The sequence below is a fragment of the Galeopterus variegatus genome, unplaced genomic scaffold, assembly GCF_000696425.1.
Source record: "Galeopterus variegatus unplaced genomic scaffold, G_variegatus-3.0.2 Scaffold3681, whole genome shotgun sequence".
Lineage (NCBI taxonomy): Eukaryota > Metazoa > Chordata > Mammalia > Dermoptera > Cynocephalidae > Galeopterus > Galeopterus variegatus.
In genome coordinates this window covers 119,221-136,831 of record NW_007729792.1, presented here as the reverse complement: position 1 = coordinate 136,831, position 17,611 = coordinate 119,221, and the positions used below count along the sequence as shown (strand labels likewise).

The following is a 17,611-nucleotide window of genomic DNA, read 5'->3' as shown; positions in this document are numbered from 1 at the left end:
CCTCGCTGAATGATGTCACTGAAACAAGCTCGATGGGGAGCAGATATTCTGTTAATCAGGACCTTGCACGGTTGACCCAAAGCTATGCTCCATGACCGCATGCAGCATTCAGACATCCAGGATGGCTTGGCTCTGCAGAGTCTCTTGACAGGTAGCACAGCTTCCTAACCCTGCTGGAACTGGCCTTTCTCCCAACTACGAGGGTACTTCAGAAAGTACATGGAAAAACAGAATTAAAAGATAACACAAATCTTTCCATAGACATTTTCATGTACCCTCGTATTCAGGATGAAGGCCTTCAGAAGGAGTATGCCCAAATTTCATATGCTCCTAGGAGACTTTTTTAATGTTTACAGTGTGAAAATTTCTATTTGATTACTTGTACGGATAGTCTTAATGACTCAAATTTAATTCCATTAGCAGTGGAATTTCCACCTAAAATAGCATGAGACTCTTTCTTTCTGTTTTCTATTTCCTTGCCCGTAAGATAATGAAGTTGACTGGAGTCATGCTTGAATAGCTCCAGAAAATCTGAGTAATTCAAGTCTGTGCACATAATATTGTGTTGTAATGTTAGGGCTTTCTATGTTACTATATTAAATAGATGATTTTTACATTGCATGTCAAACTTCCATCAGTCTAGGATGTGATGTGTTTTTGGAGTGGATGCACTTTAAACTTTTATTCTCAGACTCCTGGTTTGATTTCTCCTGTAGGCATATCCACCACTCTGACTTACCCTGGGTTTTATATTAGAGCATAGCCAGACCCAATCAGTGGGTCAAGCAATGTGGGATATATATGAATTTGTGGCCCGTGAGATGATTTTAAACTAAGTGAAGAAAGCTTGGGATTCTAAAAGCTGCTGCACTCAGTAATATTTCCGTCAACTAATCATAGTTTGAAAGCAGAGCAATCATTGTTATAGCTGTATGATCCCTTCTAAAGGAAAAGGAAATTAGTTAGGAACTGAAAGGTAAGACGAGAAAGAGAAAAAGAGTTCAGCTCATAGGCTCTAAATTCTGCAGGCTAAAAGGAATGATGATTGGTCCATACCCATAAATTCAATCCCAAGATGCTCTGCCAATGCAGAAAGTTGACAAAAAAAAGAAAGAAAGGGAAAAAGTTTCAGAAAAGAGCATTACACTGCACTCCAAAACACATTACACACGACTATTACGGTTCTCTGTGCGTGCACACTGAACAGGACAAATGGTGGGTGGTTAAGAAAGCAGTGCTCAGGTACGCCTCCCTGAGTCCACAGAGGGAACTTCTCTTTTTGAGTGTGCAAATACCAGCACACCATGTCTTTATTAACCCTTAAAAGACCTTACTGAGGGAGAAGTTATGTAGCTAAACTATACACTACTTCATTNCATTAGGTAGACTGTCATGTTATCATCCAAAGGACAGCAGCAGCTGTAGGGTGACCTCGCTGCATGATGTCACTGAAACAAGCTCGATGGGGAGCAGATATTCTGTTAATCAGGACTTTGCACGGTTGACCCAAAGCTATGCTCCATGACCGCATGCAGCATTCAGACATCCAGGAATGGCAGAGTCTCTTGACAGGTAGCACAGCTTCCTAACCCTGCTGGAACTGGCCTTTCTCCCAACTACGAGGGTACTTCAGAAAGTACATGGAAAAACAGAATTAAAAGATAACACAAATCTTTCCATAGACATTTTCATGTACCCTCGTATTCAGGATGAAGGCCTTCAGAAGGAGTATGCCCAAATTTCATATGCTCCTAGGAGACTTTTTTAATGTTTACAGTGTGAAAATTTCTATTTGATTACTTGTACGGATAGTCTTAATGACTCAAATTTAATTCCATTAGCAGTGGAATTTCCACCTAAAATAGCATGAGACTCTTTCTTTCTGTTTTCTATTTCCTTGCCCGTAAGATAATGAAGTTGACTGGAGTCATGCTTGAATAGCTCCAGAAAATCTGAGTAATTCAAGTCTGTGCACATAATATTGTGTTGTAATGTTAGGGCTTTCTATGTTACTATATTAAATAGATGATTTTTACATTGCATGTCAAACTTCCATCAGTCTAGGATGTGATGTGTTTTTGGAGTGGATGCACTTTAAACTTTTATTCTCAGACTCCTGGTTTGATTTCTCCTGTAGGCATATCCACCACTCTGACTTACCCTGGGTTTTATATTAGAGCATAGCCAGACCCAATCAGTGGGTCAAGCAATGTGGGATATATATGAATTTGTGGCCCGTGAGATGATTTTAAACTAAGTGAAGAAAGCTTGGGATTCTAAAAGCTGCTGCACTCAGTAATATTTCCGTCAACTAATCATAGTTTGAAAGCAGAGCAATCATTGTTATAGCTGTATGATCCCTTCTAAAGGAAAAGGAAATTAGTTAGGAACTGAAAGGTAAGACGAGAAAGAGAAAAAGAGTTCAGCTCATAGGCTCTAAATTCTGCAGGCTAAAAGGAATGATGATTGGTCCATACCCATAAATTCAATCCCAAGATGCTCTGCCAATGCAGAAAGTTGACAAAAAAAAGAAAGAAAGGGAAAAAGTTTCAGAAAAGAGCATTACACTGCACTCCAAAACACATTACACACGACTATTACGGTTCTCTGTGCGTGCACACTGAACAGGACAAATGGTGGGTGGTTAAGAAAGCAGTGCTCAGGTACGCCTCCCTGAGTCCACAGAGGGAACTTCTCTTTTTGAGTGTGCAAATACCAGCACACCATGTCTTTATTAACCCTTAAAAGACCTTACTGAGGGAGAAGTTATGTAGCTAAACTATACACTACTTCATTATTTGGAAATAAAGATATTATTTTTATAATTAGAAAAGGCACTTGATATTACTTCATTCTTTTTTTTTTTAAGTCAGAAGCAAAGTTCCAAGGAGGTGAAATGTTTTAACCCAAAGACACACAGTGGCAGAGGCAGGAATAGAAGCCAAGAGGGTAAGAATTCGGATTTATATTTTTCATTGTTTGTGGGTACTTATGCTCTTATATATGTTGTTTTTTGGTTATTTATTTAGCTGTCTCTCCTTTTCTTCTCTGAACCTTCCAGTTTCTCCATCATTTATGTAACATGTTTCATTCATGGAAAGCAACAAACGCTTCAGTCCAAAACACCAAGACAGGGACTTACGACACTAGAAATTGCTTCCAGATTTTTCATATAATTTCTGTGCGGCATAGGACAACTCTATGCTTCACTTTTTCCAACTGTAAAAAAGAATCTTATTTTTAAGTGAGGGGGATACAGGTCCTGAGGCCTTTAATTTTATTACTCCTTCAAATAACAGCCAGCCAGCCAGCCAGACCCTCTCTCCATGGTGCTGAGTTCCAGTGGGCACAGGCACCAAAAGGGGCTGCAGGGCTGCCCAGGGAAGGGGGCGCAGAAGCGTGAGCCCACAGCCAGCAATCCTGGCAGCTCTGGCTCGGAGACCCCAGCGTTGCGGGACTAGCAGAATCCACACAAGCTCAAGTGAGGGAATGGGGAAAACGGGGCAAAAATAACCCCAAAAAACAAACAAACAAAAACCCTCCAGGAATGACACTTTTCATTCTTGAAACAAAAATTGATAATCAAGTTTCATCATTAGGACTCGCCCTATCCATGTGTGTGGTGGTGGAGAGACGAGGGGAAGGAGAGACAATAGAAACTGAAGTCTGTATTTTCTTCCCTAATGACTGATTTGAGAGATAGCAAGGCGATCCAATGATACGGCAAGGCATCTCTGAAATTTGAAAAACAGTGGTGGAGGAGGTTTCTCTGACAAAAACATCGCTTTGCGCATGAAAAAAAGTACCCCCTATAGAGAGGGGAAAGTGGGAGGTAAGAGTGCTGGGACTGTCCTGGTTTCATGTCCCGCCTCTGCCATTTACCTGTACAGTGACTTTGGACAAGTTAAATTCTCATTGACAAAATGCTGCTGATACTTACACATGCCTCACAGGGTGACCCTGTGGAATAAAGGAGACATGAAATATGTGGCCAACAGCAGAAGGGGTTTACAACTTGGGTGACACATACGTCTGGAGATGTACAGGGACCACTGGCTGCATTCAGGTTCACTTTTAGCTAAGTTCATGGCCATGAAAACTCTAAAAGCTCCTGAGATACTTTAAAACTTAAAAACTTGCCACTCTTTAAGGAAATGAAGCTTACCAGATTTGTGTGTGTGTGTGTGTGTATGAATGTGTGTGTGTGTGAGTGTGTGTGTGCATGTGTGCACGCGTATGTGTGAGTGTGTGTATGAGAGTGTGTGTGTGTGTGTGTGTGTGTGTGTGTGTATAAATAGGGCATTGGGTAACAATGATGAGTCAAGTTTCTTCTGCCTTGGGTCCAGTGTACTGAGACCAATATCCTAAATTTTTCATAAATTAAAAGCTAGGGGATTTAAGGTTAATTTAGTTGCACAATGTTCACAAAAAATTATTTAAATCCAAACAAATTTCTCATTTCTCTTGCCTCTGTGCAACACTTGATTTGTCCAAGTGACAGTTTTCCCCATTTGATTTCTTCATATAAACTTTGGAATGTCAAAGTGAAAAAATTCATTTTCTAAGGAAGTTGATAATAAATTTCCTTACTCATTTCCATGAGGATGTGACCCAATTTTTCTTCCTAGAATCCCTTCTATATCTTGACTTTTCCTCCTACCAGTCAGTAATAATTTAAGGGTTGAAATCAAGAAATATCTATAGAAACTCTTGCCAGAGAATCATTATTCTATGCCTACATGAACACTGCTAATGATCTATGTTAGTTGCATAGGAAGCTTGGTTAAATCTTCAATAAAATTAGTAGCATGCTCATGCATACATATTACTGCATTTACAGTTTTGTAGGTAAGTCTGTGAGCCTAACTATAATTTCATTTCATGGGAAGTCATTCATATCAGGCAGCTCCAATTTCAAATAATTCAATGGGAAATTGGTACTTAAAATTGGAATCTCTTCTGGCTATAAGCCCTAACAAGGAAACAAGCAGAGGAAACACACATCAGTCATTCTAGACATGGAGCAAGTACTGCTCTAATTTATTTTTACTATTGGCAGCTACATTTCCTTCATTGTGAGTCAAAAAAAGCAGAACACACAAACACTTTTCATGTTATGAAGAGGTTATCACTTTCTGTCTATTCTATTTAGTCTAGTGTTGGCTTAGGCTCACTATGTATTCTATATTTCCTACTGAACTGCTGTCTAGCCACTACATTTCTCAAATTAAATTAATAATTCAAAAACACAATGGTTACTGTAAACAATTTAGTTTCCTTTTCTACATGTGATTTCCTGCTGCGCCCTAAGCAATATAAAAAATTAATTTAAATCTAAGAGTCTTCAGGAACTATTAAATATTGACTCACGAATCCTTGGCCTTAGGATTTTAATTGCTTGAAGAAAACTGATTAACCTGGAGCTTAATTTCAATTTTCAACTGTTTTAGAGAAAAGAACAATAACCAACTTTCTTTTACCAAAATTTTACATCCATGTAATTACAGTTTCTGCTAAAATCTGAAGATATTCAGGATTTTACCCTTCAACATCTTGGGCCCGCTTATGCAAATAATCTCAAACACTTATGTGTAATCTTGACTTTCTGCATCTCTGGGATTTCTAAAGGAGTTCTATCAATGGCAGTTTTAAATGAGACCAATTCAGGGTCCGCCGTTTAATTTTAGACTTACCTTTATAAATGTAGATACTTTTTTTTCCTCATATACCAATCCATAGTGCCACTGAGCCCTTTGAAATGTAACAGGAGCCTTTTTATCCTTACTCCCATAAACACTCACAAACACACACACAGTAAAATCTCACGGACATTCGGTGGGAATTTCTGACCGTTTTATCCTAGCTGGAGTGTTCCCTTATTCCACTGTTAGCAATATACACGTTTAAGTAAATAATTTAAACAAGTTTTTAAAGCATTTTTAAAAATTCATGCAAATAACTGATGTAGTCGTAACCTATGATTCAAAATTACCTTTAAGGATATCTACTAAGTTTACTCATTTCGAGAACATGCCTAAAAGTTCTAAAATTGTACTATTTTAAAATATTTTGTAATTTAAGCTATTCTATAAGAAGGTCCTATTATACATTAGTTTATACATGGCATACTTGTTCTATACTGCCTATAACCACCGAAACTCTGAATGCTTTTCCTTTTCCCTCCATAAAGTTTATAAATTGGTTACGGATTGCCTGTATACACACACACACACACACACACACACACACGACATATTGATGAACACAGTCCTTTCAACTAGGAATTCTTTGTCAAGATACGTCAAATTTGAAGTGGACTAACCTTGACAATATTTTCCTAGAAAGTATTATAAAAATAAGGTTTTATTTCAAGGCAAATGTCTGCCTTACAAAATATACATTTGTTCCTTTCTTTCATATTTTAAATAAGTTTTTCAAATCAATCAATGCCCCACAGGACATTCTGACCAGAATCACTGTATCAAAGCCTAATAATGTAAGTTATTTGCTACTAAACATTTAAGAAAACTGTACATTCTTTTAGAATGCTATTCTTCAACTGAAAATGTGGCTTGGTAAGTTTTAAATGTTTCTCTTTGAAGCTGAGGACTATCTTTTCCTTTAAAATTTATGACTACAAACAACAATTAAAATTTAAAATGACCACCATGGCAATATTTTCTATCATTTTTTTCAGCCTTCATTGGTACTTGAATATAAAGTTCTTAGAACAGCAAACATTTATTTTACTGTCTTCTATGGAGGAGTTTGCAGAGATAAAAATGTAGAATTTAAGACACAGAGGTTAGAAAATTAATTCTGGGTAAGACAACTCTGGAAAGCAATTTCTGGTTGGAAGCTCCTGCTTTTCCAGACGTGAGGCATCACTGAGGCCCCGTCATTCCTTATTCTGTTCATAAATGTGCTTCAAATCAATCTTTCTTAAATCTGGTTAGACATGAATGCTGTTTTCCTGGATGTCTTCCAAAAGTATCACTGAAAGCTAGTTACAAATGAAATTATTTAAGGAATCCCACTCTGAACTTCACAAATACATAAGGGCTATTTCTAAATGATATCTCATGAAAGAGAAAATGGTCTAAAAGAGAAGTTGAAAACATTTTCTCTGGTTACTACTGTCAGATACAACTGCATTATTATTCTGGGAAATATCTTCATTTTTAACACTTTTCTTTATATAGTGGCCCAACGTTGCCTTTAATGCACAACGAAACTCTATGTAACACCAATCATTTAAGTATAACTTAAGTGTTCAGAATTTTCATTAAATTCTAAAATATAATTTTACTGTATTTATAGAGTCACATCTTAAATCTGTTATTTGAATACAAACATACATTTCTTAAAAAATGACTTTAATGTATTAATTAAAATTCTATTTTCTCCCTTCTATTTTTACTTTCTATCCTATCTACTTTAAAAAAAAAATCTATATAACTATGGAGAGAAAAAATCTACTCACTAAATGCAAATTATTTAAAGATTTGTGAATAAAGTGAAAACTGTGTTTGAAATTTAGCAAAGCCAATTTACCTGTTTTTCACAACAGAACATGGCCTAGGATGTAATCTTTGATATGTAGCCTTCTGTAAATACATAATAAGTACCACCTCACTGAATGAACGATTAAATATTATAGGTCTAATCTCCCCATAATTCATTATGACACTTATTTTGATAACTTCCATGACTGTTACCATGGGGTACAGAACCATATTCTTTGCATACATATGAACAAGCAAAACCGTATTCTTTGCTTGCATAAGAACAAGGGTAAATCTCTGATTCTTTTAGGGCTCCTGAATGACCAGCTGGTATCACTGCTTCTTATGTTAGGTGAATCTGAACTGCAATAAGCTATGTGAATATTTTTCAGGGTGAGCAATTGACAATCTAAATCAGGGTTGACAAATCCAGCCCACCGCTTACTTTTGTAAATAAAGATTTAATGGAACACAGCCATGCACAGCAGTTTATGCACTGTCTATGGCTGCTTTCACGCACCAATGGTGGAGCTGAGTAGCTGTGACAGCGCTGGTATCACCATAAACACGAAATTATTTGCTATTTTAACCTTTAAGAAAAAAAATTGCCAAGCTTTGATCTAAATGGATAACTACATAGAACTCATTTTAAACACAACGTTTTGAAAGCTGCAGAATCAAAAACCATCATCCCAGTTCACAATAGAAGGACAAATACATAGTTTAGTTATCCATGCAATTAGATACAACGTGAACTGGGTCTTTTAGAAATGATGTTCAAAACTTCATGAAGTCACAGAAATCCATAAGAATTTCCCAGCTTTCCATTAAAAAAAAAAAATATATATATATATATATATCCTAGAGTTGAACTGTTACGTTTCAAAGTAAGTAATAAATACTTTTGAAAATAACAGTAACTATTTTCTCCTAAAATTACCTTTGAAACTGACATAAAGAAATGCTAAGATAATTAAACGATTGTTTAAACAAGTCCTAAATTACTTGTTGCCTAAGTAACATAAATAGAAGCCAGGATATCTCATTTGCTGTGAAATGTTTGTTTTTAATTTTCCTACTCAGTTCTTTTTTTAAATACCTAAATGCAACTGTTTAGTTAATGAAGAGAAACACCTGAACTCTTTTTATTATGTTTATTTGTTATAAATAACACATTCTGAATCCAAATTAACTTACCATCATTTCAAGTGCATACTGGTTACAACTTAGTTAACACCCTTTCAGAGTGTTGTCATTGTATAAAGAAGTGGGACTGTTAAGTGAAGTGATTTTATTTTATCAATAAAAGTGAGACTTTTAAATACCTTTATTATGATTTCACTGCTTGATATTGACTATCGATTTGCATCACATTATTTGATATCCATTTCAGAAACATCTCGAGCCTCACACACCTATTGGTATCTCAGAGCCAACTAGTCACGAACAGAAGAAGTAATACAATGGCTTTTGTTAATGTTCTCATGCGACAGGCAGAGGCAGTCAATATTAGACCTGGTGAAACACATCTAGCTCTAGGTGGAGTCTGAGGGGAGATGCAGCCACAAGAAAGCAGCACCGACTGAGCATGCTCCTATTCAGGCAGAGACAGAAAGGGAGTGGACGTACTGTAGAAGCTGGCCATTATGTAGTTTTGGCAGCGATCACCAGTAAACTCATTTGGGCACCTGAGAGAAGAAACAAAAAACAATGGTAGAAAAAAACAGAGAAAAAGAGGAGAGGTGAATATATGCTAGAAAGAAGCTCCTCAGTGTCATTTGACTGCACTTGGTGGGTTCACCCTCAGGAACTGATTCTTTGTCCCAATCATGGCTTTCAGACTCTGGCATTTCCCCCAAATGGTTAAAAATTTGGACAAAATGCAGTTCTCGAGTTTCATAACAAAAAAGATCCCAGCATTTTAAGTGACTGCTTTCTTTCAAAGGGAGCCACTTAAAGCGAAGTCTGGCATTTTCTTCGTCTCAGTTTTACCTTTGACAGGTTTGGTCAAATGTGCTGGGAGGAGATGTTTTTGGTTGGTGTGCCTGCCATGGTTGCCAGCATCATGGGCCATCCTGACGGGCCATTCTTTTAAATCCAGGACTTTGGGACCCACATTGAGAGACAGTTAGACCAGGCCACATTGAGTGGGTTTATGCCCTGAGTGGTTAAAACCATAATTACAACAAAAAGAATCAGTTACAACTGAGCTGTCAAAGCACCAAGTGGTAGTGATTGTTGCTGTAGTTTGGGGGAGAAAACAAATTTCAGATTATTTTAACATACTTTCTTGGTTTTGGACTTTCATGGGCACATTCTCAGTACATCTTGCTCCAGTGAATCCAGGTTGGCACCTAGAGGGCAAAAATGTGGTAAGCCATAGAATGCTACAGACACTGAACTTTCAGACTGGCAATTTCCTCCTATGGAATATGGAGATTCCTAAAAACGAGCTGGTACTGGATAACATAAAAAAAGACAAAGACAAAACATTTAGAAAACCATGTCCCATTACAACTGTTGGTTATAGATTTTTTTTGTTGTTGTTTGCTTCAGTCTTTAAAGGACTGGTTAATTGAAATTTAACTAGAGTGAAGTTGAAAAGTTGAATAGGAGTGGCAAGGTGTGGGCAGCTGTCATTTTCCCTCTGGCATTAGTTTATATGCCACTAATCATTGATTCTTACTATGTTAAAACATGGGTTTTGATAAGGGCTTACGTGGTTCCATCCATATCTTTCATTATTAAATGATCTTGAACATTTTCTTATATATACACCCAATTTAGTACTTGTTTCATAAGTATTTTATAAGTTGAATCACCAACAACAGAAGTCAAGCACTTTCACACTCCAGTGATTACTAACAAGAAAAACTACATTCCCTGTTTTTTAAAAAAATTTTACAAATTAAATCTCATTATTAATGTTGAAAGACAGATAGTAGAAGCAGATTTTTATTAGTACAAATTTCATTTAATCCAATTATCCCAAATCAAAGACAAATACATTTTTAAATTTAGAAAGTTATTCTTCTACAGATATACTTAATAGACGTAATCTTGCATTCAAGATAAAACTCTTTTGAAATTGTGTAAAATTTACATTTTATTCACTCACACATATTAAAATTCTAGAATCTCAATGCAATATCAAAATATAACATTATTGAAATGCAATGGAGCTGCGCTTTATAATTGCTGTTTTTGTTGTTGTTACTCTAGTAACTAAAACATTTTAGACTGAATTCATTTTAGCCAATATCATGCTCTAATAAATAGGGCCATTGAAAGGTTGCAGAACACAGATATACTTCCAGATGGAAAGACCTTCATCTGAATGCTCAAAACCCATAATTAATAGTTCACCTATACAATAACCATCATGCAAGTCACCTGTCTAACACAATTTAGCTCTGACAGCACATACCTAGTGATTTTCATACAACCCTTTCTTCTCCAGAGTAAATAAGATAAACACTACCTTTTTTGGCATCAAAGAAATATGAATAAAACTATTCCTTTTTACTAATATAGGAGTGATTTCTTGTCATTTCCCTTCAAGCCAAAGTCAATGCCAAAAAATGTTATCAAGTGATTTGGTACATGTAATCCTCCTTCTTATAAAGAATACTAGTGGTTTCAAATTTTTTGCCTCATGAGTACTTGTGTAAACTTACAGTATAATTACAATCATTAACAATAATATCAGTAAGCTTAAACAAACATCTTATATTGATATAGCCCTTTTGAATCTTCAAAGCACCTTTATATAAATGAGTAATTTTTGTTTAGAATATTTTTGCTGCAGGAAATAGAGGAAGATCTACCAAGAGAAATACATGAATCAGAATTATAACCTGTGAGGTTGGGTCATTTCTCATGAAGATGTCATTCACATGCTTTAATAAGAATGCCTTCAAGATATATGAGGAAAACATACAGAAATTTTTTTTCCATATAACTTACTTGGCAAAATAATTTCTGAAGTAAATGGGACTTTTATTTCTGAACCAGGACTATAAATTCATATAGACATACCCTATAATTAGGCAGGTAATTGCAGAATTAAGGATACATTCTATAATGACCACTTCATCTTACCTGTTTGCATTCTTGATAAAAACCGAAATTCTCATATTGAGCACAAAAGAATTCACACAAAGAACAAGGTATAAGATCTGTGAATACTCTTTGTGTGTGTGTGTGTGTGTGTGTGTGTGTGTGAGTGAGAGAGAGAGAGAGAGAGAGAGAGAGAGAGAGAGACAAACCACCTGAGGCAAGAAATGCCCTTATTTAAGGTAACAAGTAGTGGGGAAGTCATGAGTTCCTTAAGAGAAAGAATGCATTTATTAGGAAATTATCATTTAGGCATCTTACAACCAGTTCTGCAATCAGAGGACACAGGACAACTAGGTAATGGAGGTCAAAAACCATATGCAATTTTCTAATTATTATGAACTTCTAACATGATGTTTCCTAGGAAATGAACATTATGAGATAGTGGTTTATAGCTTTCATAAGCTCACACAGGATACTTGGTGCAGTAATACTAGAACTACTCGAGGCATGCAAATTGGGCTTTTTTGAAATATCAGCTATATCTCTACACAACTATCCCTTTGCTAATGTTCACTTTCACTTGGGAGACAGATTTTCTTAGTGTTACTTCTTAGTGTTATAAGGCCCTATTATTACTCAAAGTGTGGTCGGTGGACCAACAGCAAAAGCATCTCCTAGGAGCTTGCTTGTTAAAGAAATGCAGAATCTCAGGCCCCAGTCCAGAACTCCTGAATACAGACCTTCATTTTAACAAGATCCCCAAGAGACTTATATGTATATCAATGTTTAAGATGTAAGGGACCCTGAACTGGGAAGATGAAGACTAAGGCCCTCTATCCTGGCACCACAGTATCTTGCTGCCCAGACATGGACAGGCCATTTGGCCTAGTTTTCCTCAGTGATAAAATGAAGGGATTTAAATAAGTGATTATCAAAGATCTCTTTTATCACTAAGGTTCTGGGAATTGGTGCTCATCCTAATACATGGAATCACTGCTGGGAAATCTATACGCCATTTCTTCTGATGCATTAGGGACAACAATCAGGGACAACAGAACTCAAGGACTTCTAAAAATTGTTTGTGATAAAAATGAATTTTTAAGACAATCATAGAGGTAAAATGAACTGCAAATACCCAAGCAGTTCAAGTGTTCAGCAACAAAAGGATGGAGCCTTCACAGACATCTAGATGTGTTGCCAAATCAGATGGAAGGAAGCGGAAACTGGCTGAGATAGTTTCTGCATAAGCAAACTGCAGACAGCATTGACTGTGTAGAGAAAGCATTTGCAAATGAAAACCCATCTGATCTATATAAGCTTTGATGAAATTCTATGGAATTGCTTCTAAAAAAATAAGGAGACTGTCTGGCTTCTGACATTGCTATTATTAGCACTGTATGTTAAACATCCAATCTCTCTCTTTCCTGGAAGATACGAATATGGTAAATTTAATCTGATTTGAAACAATATGCTTTGGCATGACTCTGAGCAAATCCCAAGAATTTTATTTCTTAGAAGACTCTAAGTATTTGAATAATAATCAAGCACCTGTTGTAGCTTCAAAAATATATATACCCAAGGTCTGAGGGTTGACCCCTGTACCAGCCAGCTGCCAAAAAAACAAACAAACACATGTGTGTGTGTGTGTGTGTGTGTGTGTGTGTGTGTACATCCTCTAATATGGAGATATATACACACATACATATACATCTTCTAATCCGATCAATGAAACAAATTAGATGTATATAATTTGTTTCATTGATCGGATTAGAAGATGGGAATCATTTTCTCTTTTCCATTTTAGTATTTGCTCTTAACATAATAAACAATTTTTTTCTATATTTCTTCTTAATGGGATAAAAATTCACAGTTTTTCTCCTCCTCCAAGGAACCCTTCCCTGACCTCCACCTCCCCTCTCCCCACCGCCATGCTCCGGGTGAGGACCCCCTCTCCAACTCTCACACTGCACCCTGTCCTGATCTCTTTCACTGCACTTCCATGTGTTGCGATTACCTGTTTGTGTGGACAGTGATCCTATTTTGGCCATTTTGTATCGCTACTGCCTAGCACAGTGCCTGGCTCAAAAAGGACTCTCACAAAATGTCTGCTAAACTGAACCTAAGATAAGATCAGACTGCAGAGTCCAATAAAGAATTGTATCAAAAGAGACTTTCGTACAGTCAACTGATTTACTAAGTATAGGTCAATCTAAACATCTGTCTTTTTTATTTTTATAGTTTATGATAGATTCTCCTCTGCGGCCTTCCAAATAATATTTTATAGGAATTCCCAATACTCTCCTCACAGACTCCCTCCTCCAAATAAAAACTGTTAACATTGTGTTTGCAATTTTGAAAAAACTCTATGATTCTTTAACAGTAGGTCTATTATTTCAAATTTAAATCCTCTTACTGAAATACCAGTTTACCTGTGACTCAATAAAGCAGTACAATCTGCCAACCAAGCCTTCTGTCCAGCACCAGTAAAATAAAAACCATTCTTAACAATAACTTAATACACTGTTAATAATCTGATATGCTTACTATGTAATCAATCATAGATGCATGGATTTTGAGAATCAGTTTAGCGCTTGGTGTATTTTTTACATTCAAATTGAGTAAATTATTTCTCATTTTTTAGTGGAGATTCTAGACATATTCAAAGATACAGAATACAAGAAGTTTCTGATGATTTAGGGTTGGCTAATTTTATAAACCATTTATCATTTACAGTCAATTTATAAACCATCCTTAGGCATCCTTTCTCTTCCTTTATTTCTTGGTTTCACTTTCATCAGTCCCTCTCTTTATCAGGAGAAGAAGTCTACAGCTGTTAATCCCTCTCTTGATAGTCTTCGCTCCACAATGAAACAGTTGGACAAATTTAAAAATACTTGGCCTAAAAAAAGAGTCCCAATTGTCTTTTTGTTCCTCCTCAGTACTAATTGTGGTATTTCCTTCCATACTGTACAGCATCTGAAATTGTTTGGTGCCTATGTTATAAATATCAAATGATGAAATGTCAACTAATATCTGTTGAGGGACACTGGTGGCTTTCAGTGTTAGATGCCAAGACCTCTTCCTCTCGCTCTATGTCAACTCGAGCTGGCAATGCACACACCAGCTCAAGCAGTGCTGGTCAGTTTTTCCAGAGCATCGAATTGCAAACTCTGACTTTTCTTCCCTCCTTTGCCTGCTCAGCATTCTGGCCAGAACTCGCCCACTCACTGGCTGAGTATCTGTGTTGTAGATTATTCTATCCCAAATGTACTGTTACTATTAGTCTGCATTTTTCCAAGATGAACCTCATTCTGTTATCTACCTTTAAGTGAAATTTCTTGCGGTTTGAATATGCTTTTCTAATTTTAGTGTTCTTTACGGCATCATCTGCAAAAGACATTTCTTTCCTCAAGGGAATGTCCTCTTCAACAGCATTAAAGAAAATATTAAACAGAAAATGTTCTAATAATGTTTCCTTCAGATCCATCCTATACCTCCCCAACAGTGTTCGGCTAGTACATATCCTTCCTTTTCTTTTTTACTCTGATCTGGGGACTAGTTTTCAATCCACGAGATAACAGGATACATATAGTGGCCACACTGGACTCGTGGGTAAATATTGAGGAAAAAAAAAAATCTAAGCTGTCCTGGCTCTCAAATGTTGTTTTTCAGTGTCTATGACATACAATACCAATAATGAGGGGTGCAGTGTTTACGAATTAACTTCTCTTTGTTTGAACCTTGGTGCCCTTCCGAAAGCTCTGTTTGCACAGCGTGTTCTGAAATGCTCATCTGTAGACTGAAACCCTGGCCAGTGTTTACTCTACATGATGGATCCTTAAGTTGGAAGTGAAAACCACTTCATCAGATATGGGATCAATCCACATCCCGTCCATCTCCATGTCCTTGTGACACAATGACATATTGACTGCTAATTTGTGGTTTGGTCTCCCTCTCTGGAGGATGCCCTTCCCTGTCTCATCAAACACTTTGGAGATCCAGAGGAGCTTTATAGACCTATCTACCCTACCAGCCTCATCTTACAATGAGACATCCAAATATTCACTTTTTACTTAAATCATTCAATGTAAATACCTCAAAATTGTATGTTTTAAATAGACCATCTGCATCCCAAGGTGAGGACCTCACGTTCTCTTTTCATTTCGTTTCTTCACTAGCCTCTGCCTCTGTACTAGGTGCCCCACTGTACTTTCTCTTAGCTCCCTAAATAGCTTTCACAGCACTTGGCACACCTATAATTTATAATTAAATTAATTACTTGAAAAATGATGGTTATTTGAAATAGACTACCAACTCCACGAGGCAGAGGTCAGTAAGGCTGTGTTTACCACTTTACCTTCAGCACAGGCACAGACCCTGTCTCGTAGGAGCTCAACAAATATATGTGGCTGCCTAGTGGGTTTTATGAGAAAAGAGGAAGCAAGCTATCCAGAATACTTAGTCAATGCACCCGAGTTTAGGCAAAACTGCACCTAAATTGGTTCCTATAAAAACAAGAGGACTTCCTGCAATCTACCTTGGTGAGTCAAAGTCAAAACAAGTCCATAAATACCTAGTAAGCACATAGCAGGATTCTAGATACAAAAGGGACAAAAAAGAAATAGAAGACGTGGTTATCTGAAGAGCTTCTTATCTAGAGCCACCAGAGTCCCACCCACTTTCTCTCACAAATGCTATCTGTCTGTGTTAAAAATCACAGCATTCCAGAACAGAGAAGTGCTATAGGCAGATGAGACACCCTCTCTGAACAAAGAGCTCTTGCAGGGCTGGAATTGGAGTGGAGGTGGCAGTGTGCTCTTTGGGACTGGAAGTTCTGACCCAATATTTATACATTGATTCCAAATTTCCCCTTCTCTAGCCATGATGAAGAGACTGCAGGATACAACTATGAGTTTGAACCATCATCCCTTGGTTTAATTATGTTAATAAAGCTACTAGTAAATATTATAAATGTTATCATTATGCCAGTATTTTATAAAACTTTAACTTTAGCTCATGTCTTTTCTTCCTCTCCCCATCTCACCTAGTCCCCAAATGTCTCTAGTCTGTATAGAAGTCTCTCTTCCCTAAACGTCTGATATGTTCCTGGTGCCACTCTCCTGCTCCAGAAGTTACTATGGCTCCCCATTAGCTATCACAATGTCCGAAGTCCTCTTCCTGGCCATTAGAGTTCTTAAACTGCCTCCACTGTCTAACTTGTTTTTGTTTTGTTCATTTGTTTATTTGTTTTACTTCTGAGAATGGAGCTGCTGGTCTAGATATGCATACCACTGGGTTTCACAGAAAGGATTATTGCAGTCTCAAAGCCTGCCTGGAAGAGAGGAAAGACTCCACAAAGATGGTTATATTTATAAAGTCTTCTCTAGCTTATTCCAGTCCTTTCTTTCTCTTCTTTAAATTCTCATTACACTAATAATCAGCAATGTTCCATCTGGAGTATATTCACCCCAACTGATTTACTATTTTAACTATTTAATTTTCTTAAACAAATTAAGTTCCCAGGGACCAGAGACTATGCCTTGTATTTTCTCTGTGTTTTCAAAAATGCCAGGCATATAGCCGTTCTATAAATACATGTTTATTAATATTTCATTTATTGAGCTTAATTTATCATAACATATTTGTTGTGACTTTATCTCCTATAGTTAAGTGTTTTACATAACTGTCTTTTATGATAACGTATAATACAATATGGACCTACATGGTTTTATAAACATTGATTATACAAAATCATAAAAGTCCATGTTTAAAGGCACCTCTCATCTTTCCAAGAATACTTTATTTGTTTTTGCACATAAGGAATCTAATAATCAAAGATATTAAATGATCTGTCAAATGAAAAGTTGTAAAGCTAACTGGTGGCCCCACCAAACCAAATAAAAACTGCTAGGGTTAAATAAAATGAAGAATTAGGGATTAAACATGATAACACAGTCTGTTAAAGCAGGTGTATATGTTTTTCCAGTGCCTACAGATAGAATGTAATACTACCACTTATTTTTTATTATAAGGAAAAAAAAAAAAAA

The 17,611-nt window shown here is 36.6% G+C and overlaps 1 protein-coding gene across 7 annotated transcripts in view; it reads right to left on the bottom strand.

Annotated features, from left to right (window-relative positions):
- The window catches only part of NRG1 (neuregulin 1), a 142,427-nt gene that overhangs the window by 12,649 nt on the left and 112,167 nt on the right, over nt 1-17,611 (bottom strand). For 3 of the 7 annotated variants that reach the window (XM_008585718.1, XM_008585716.1, XM_008585714.1), the window contains one exon: nt 9,792-9,859. In XM_008585718.1, coding sequence (XP_008583940.1) covers nt 9,792-9,859 — 68 coding nt within the window. Of the gene's footprint in view, nt 1-1,056; nt 1,081-2,477; nt 2,502-9,134; nt 9,194-9,791; nt 9,860-17,611 lie in introns of all 7 variants that reach the window. The other 4 variants (XM_008585717.1, XM_008585715.1, XM_008585712.1 and 1 more) reach the window with 3 other exon arrangements.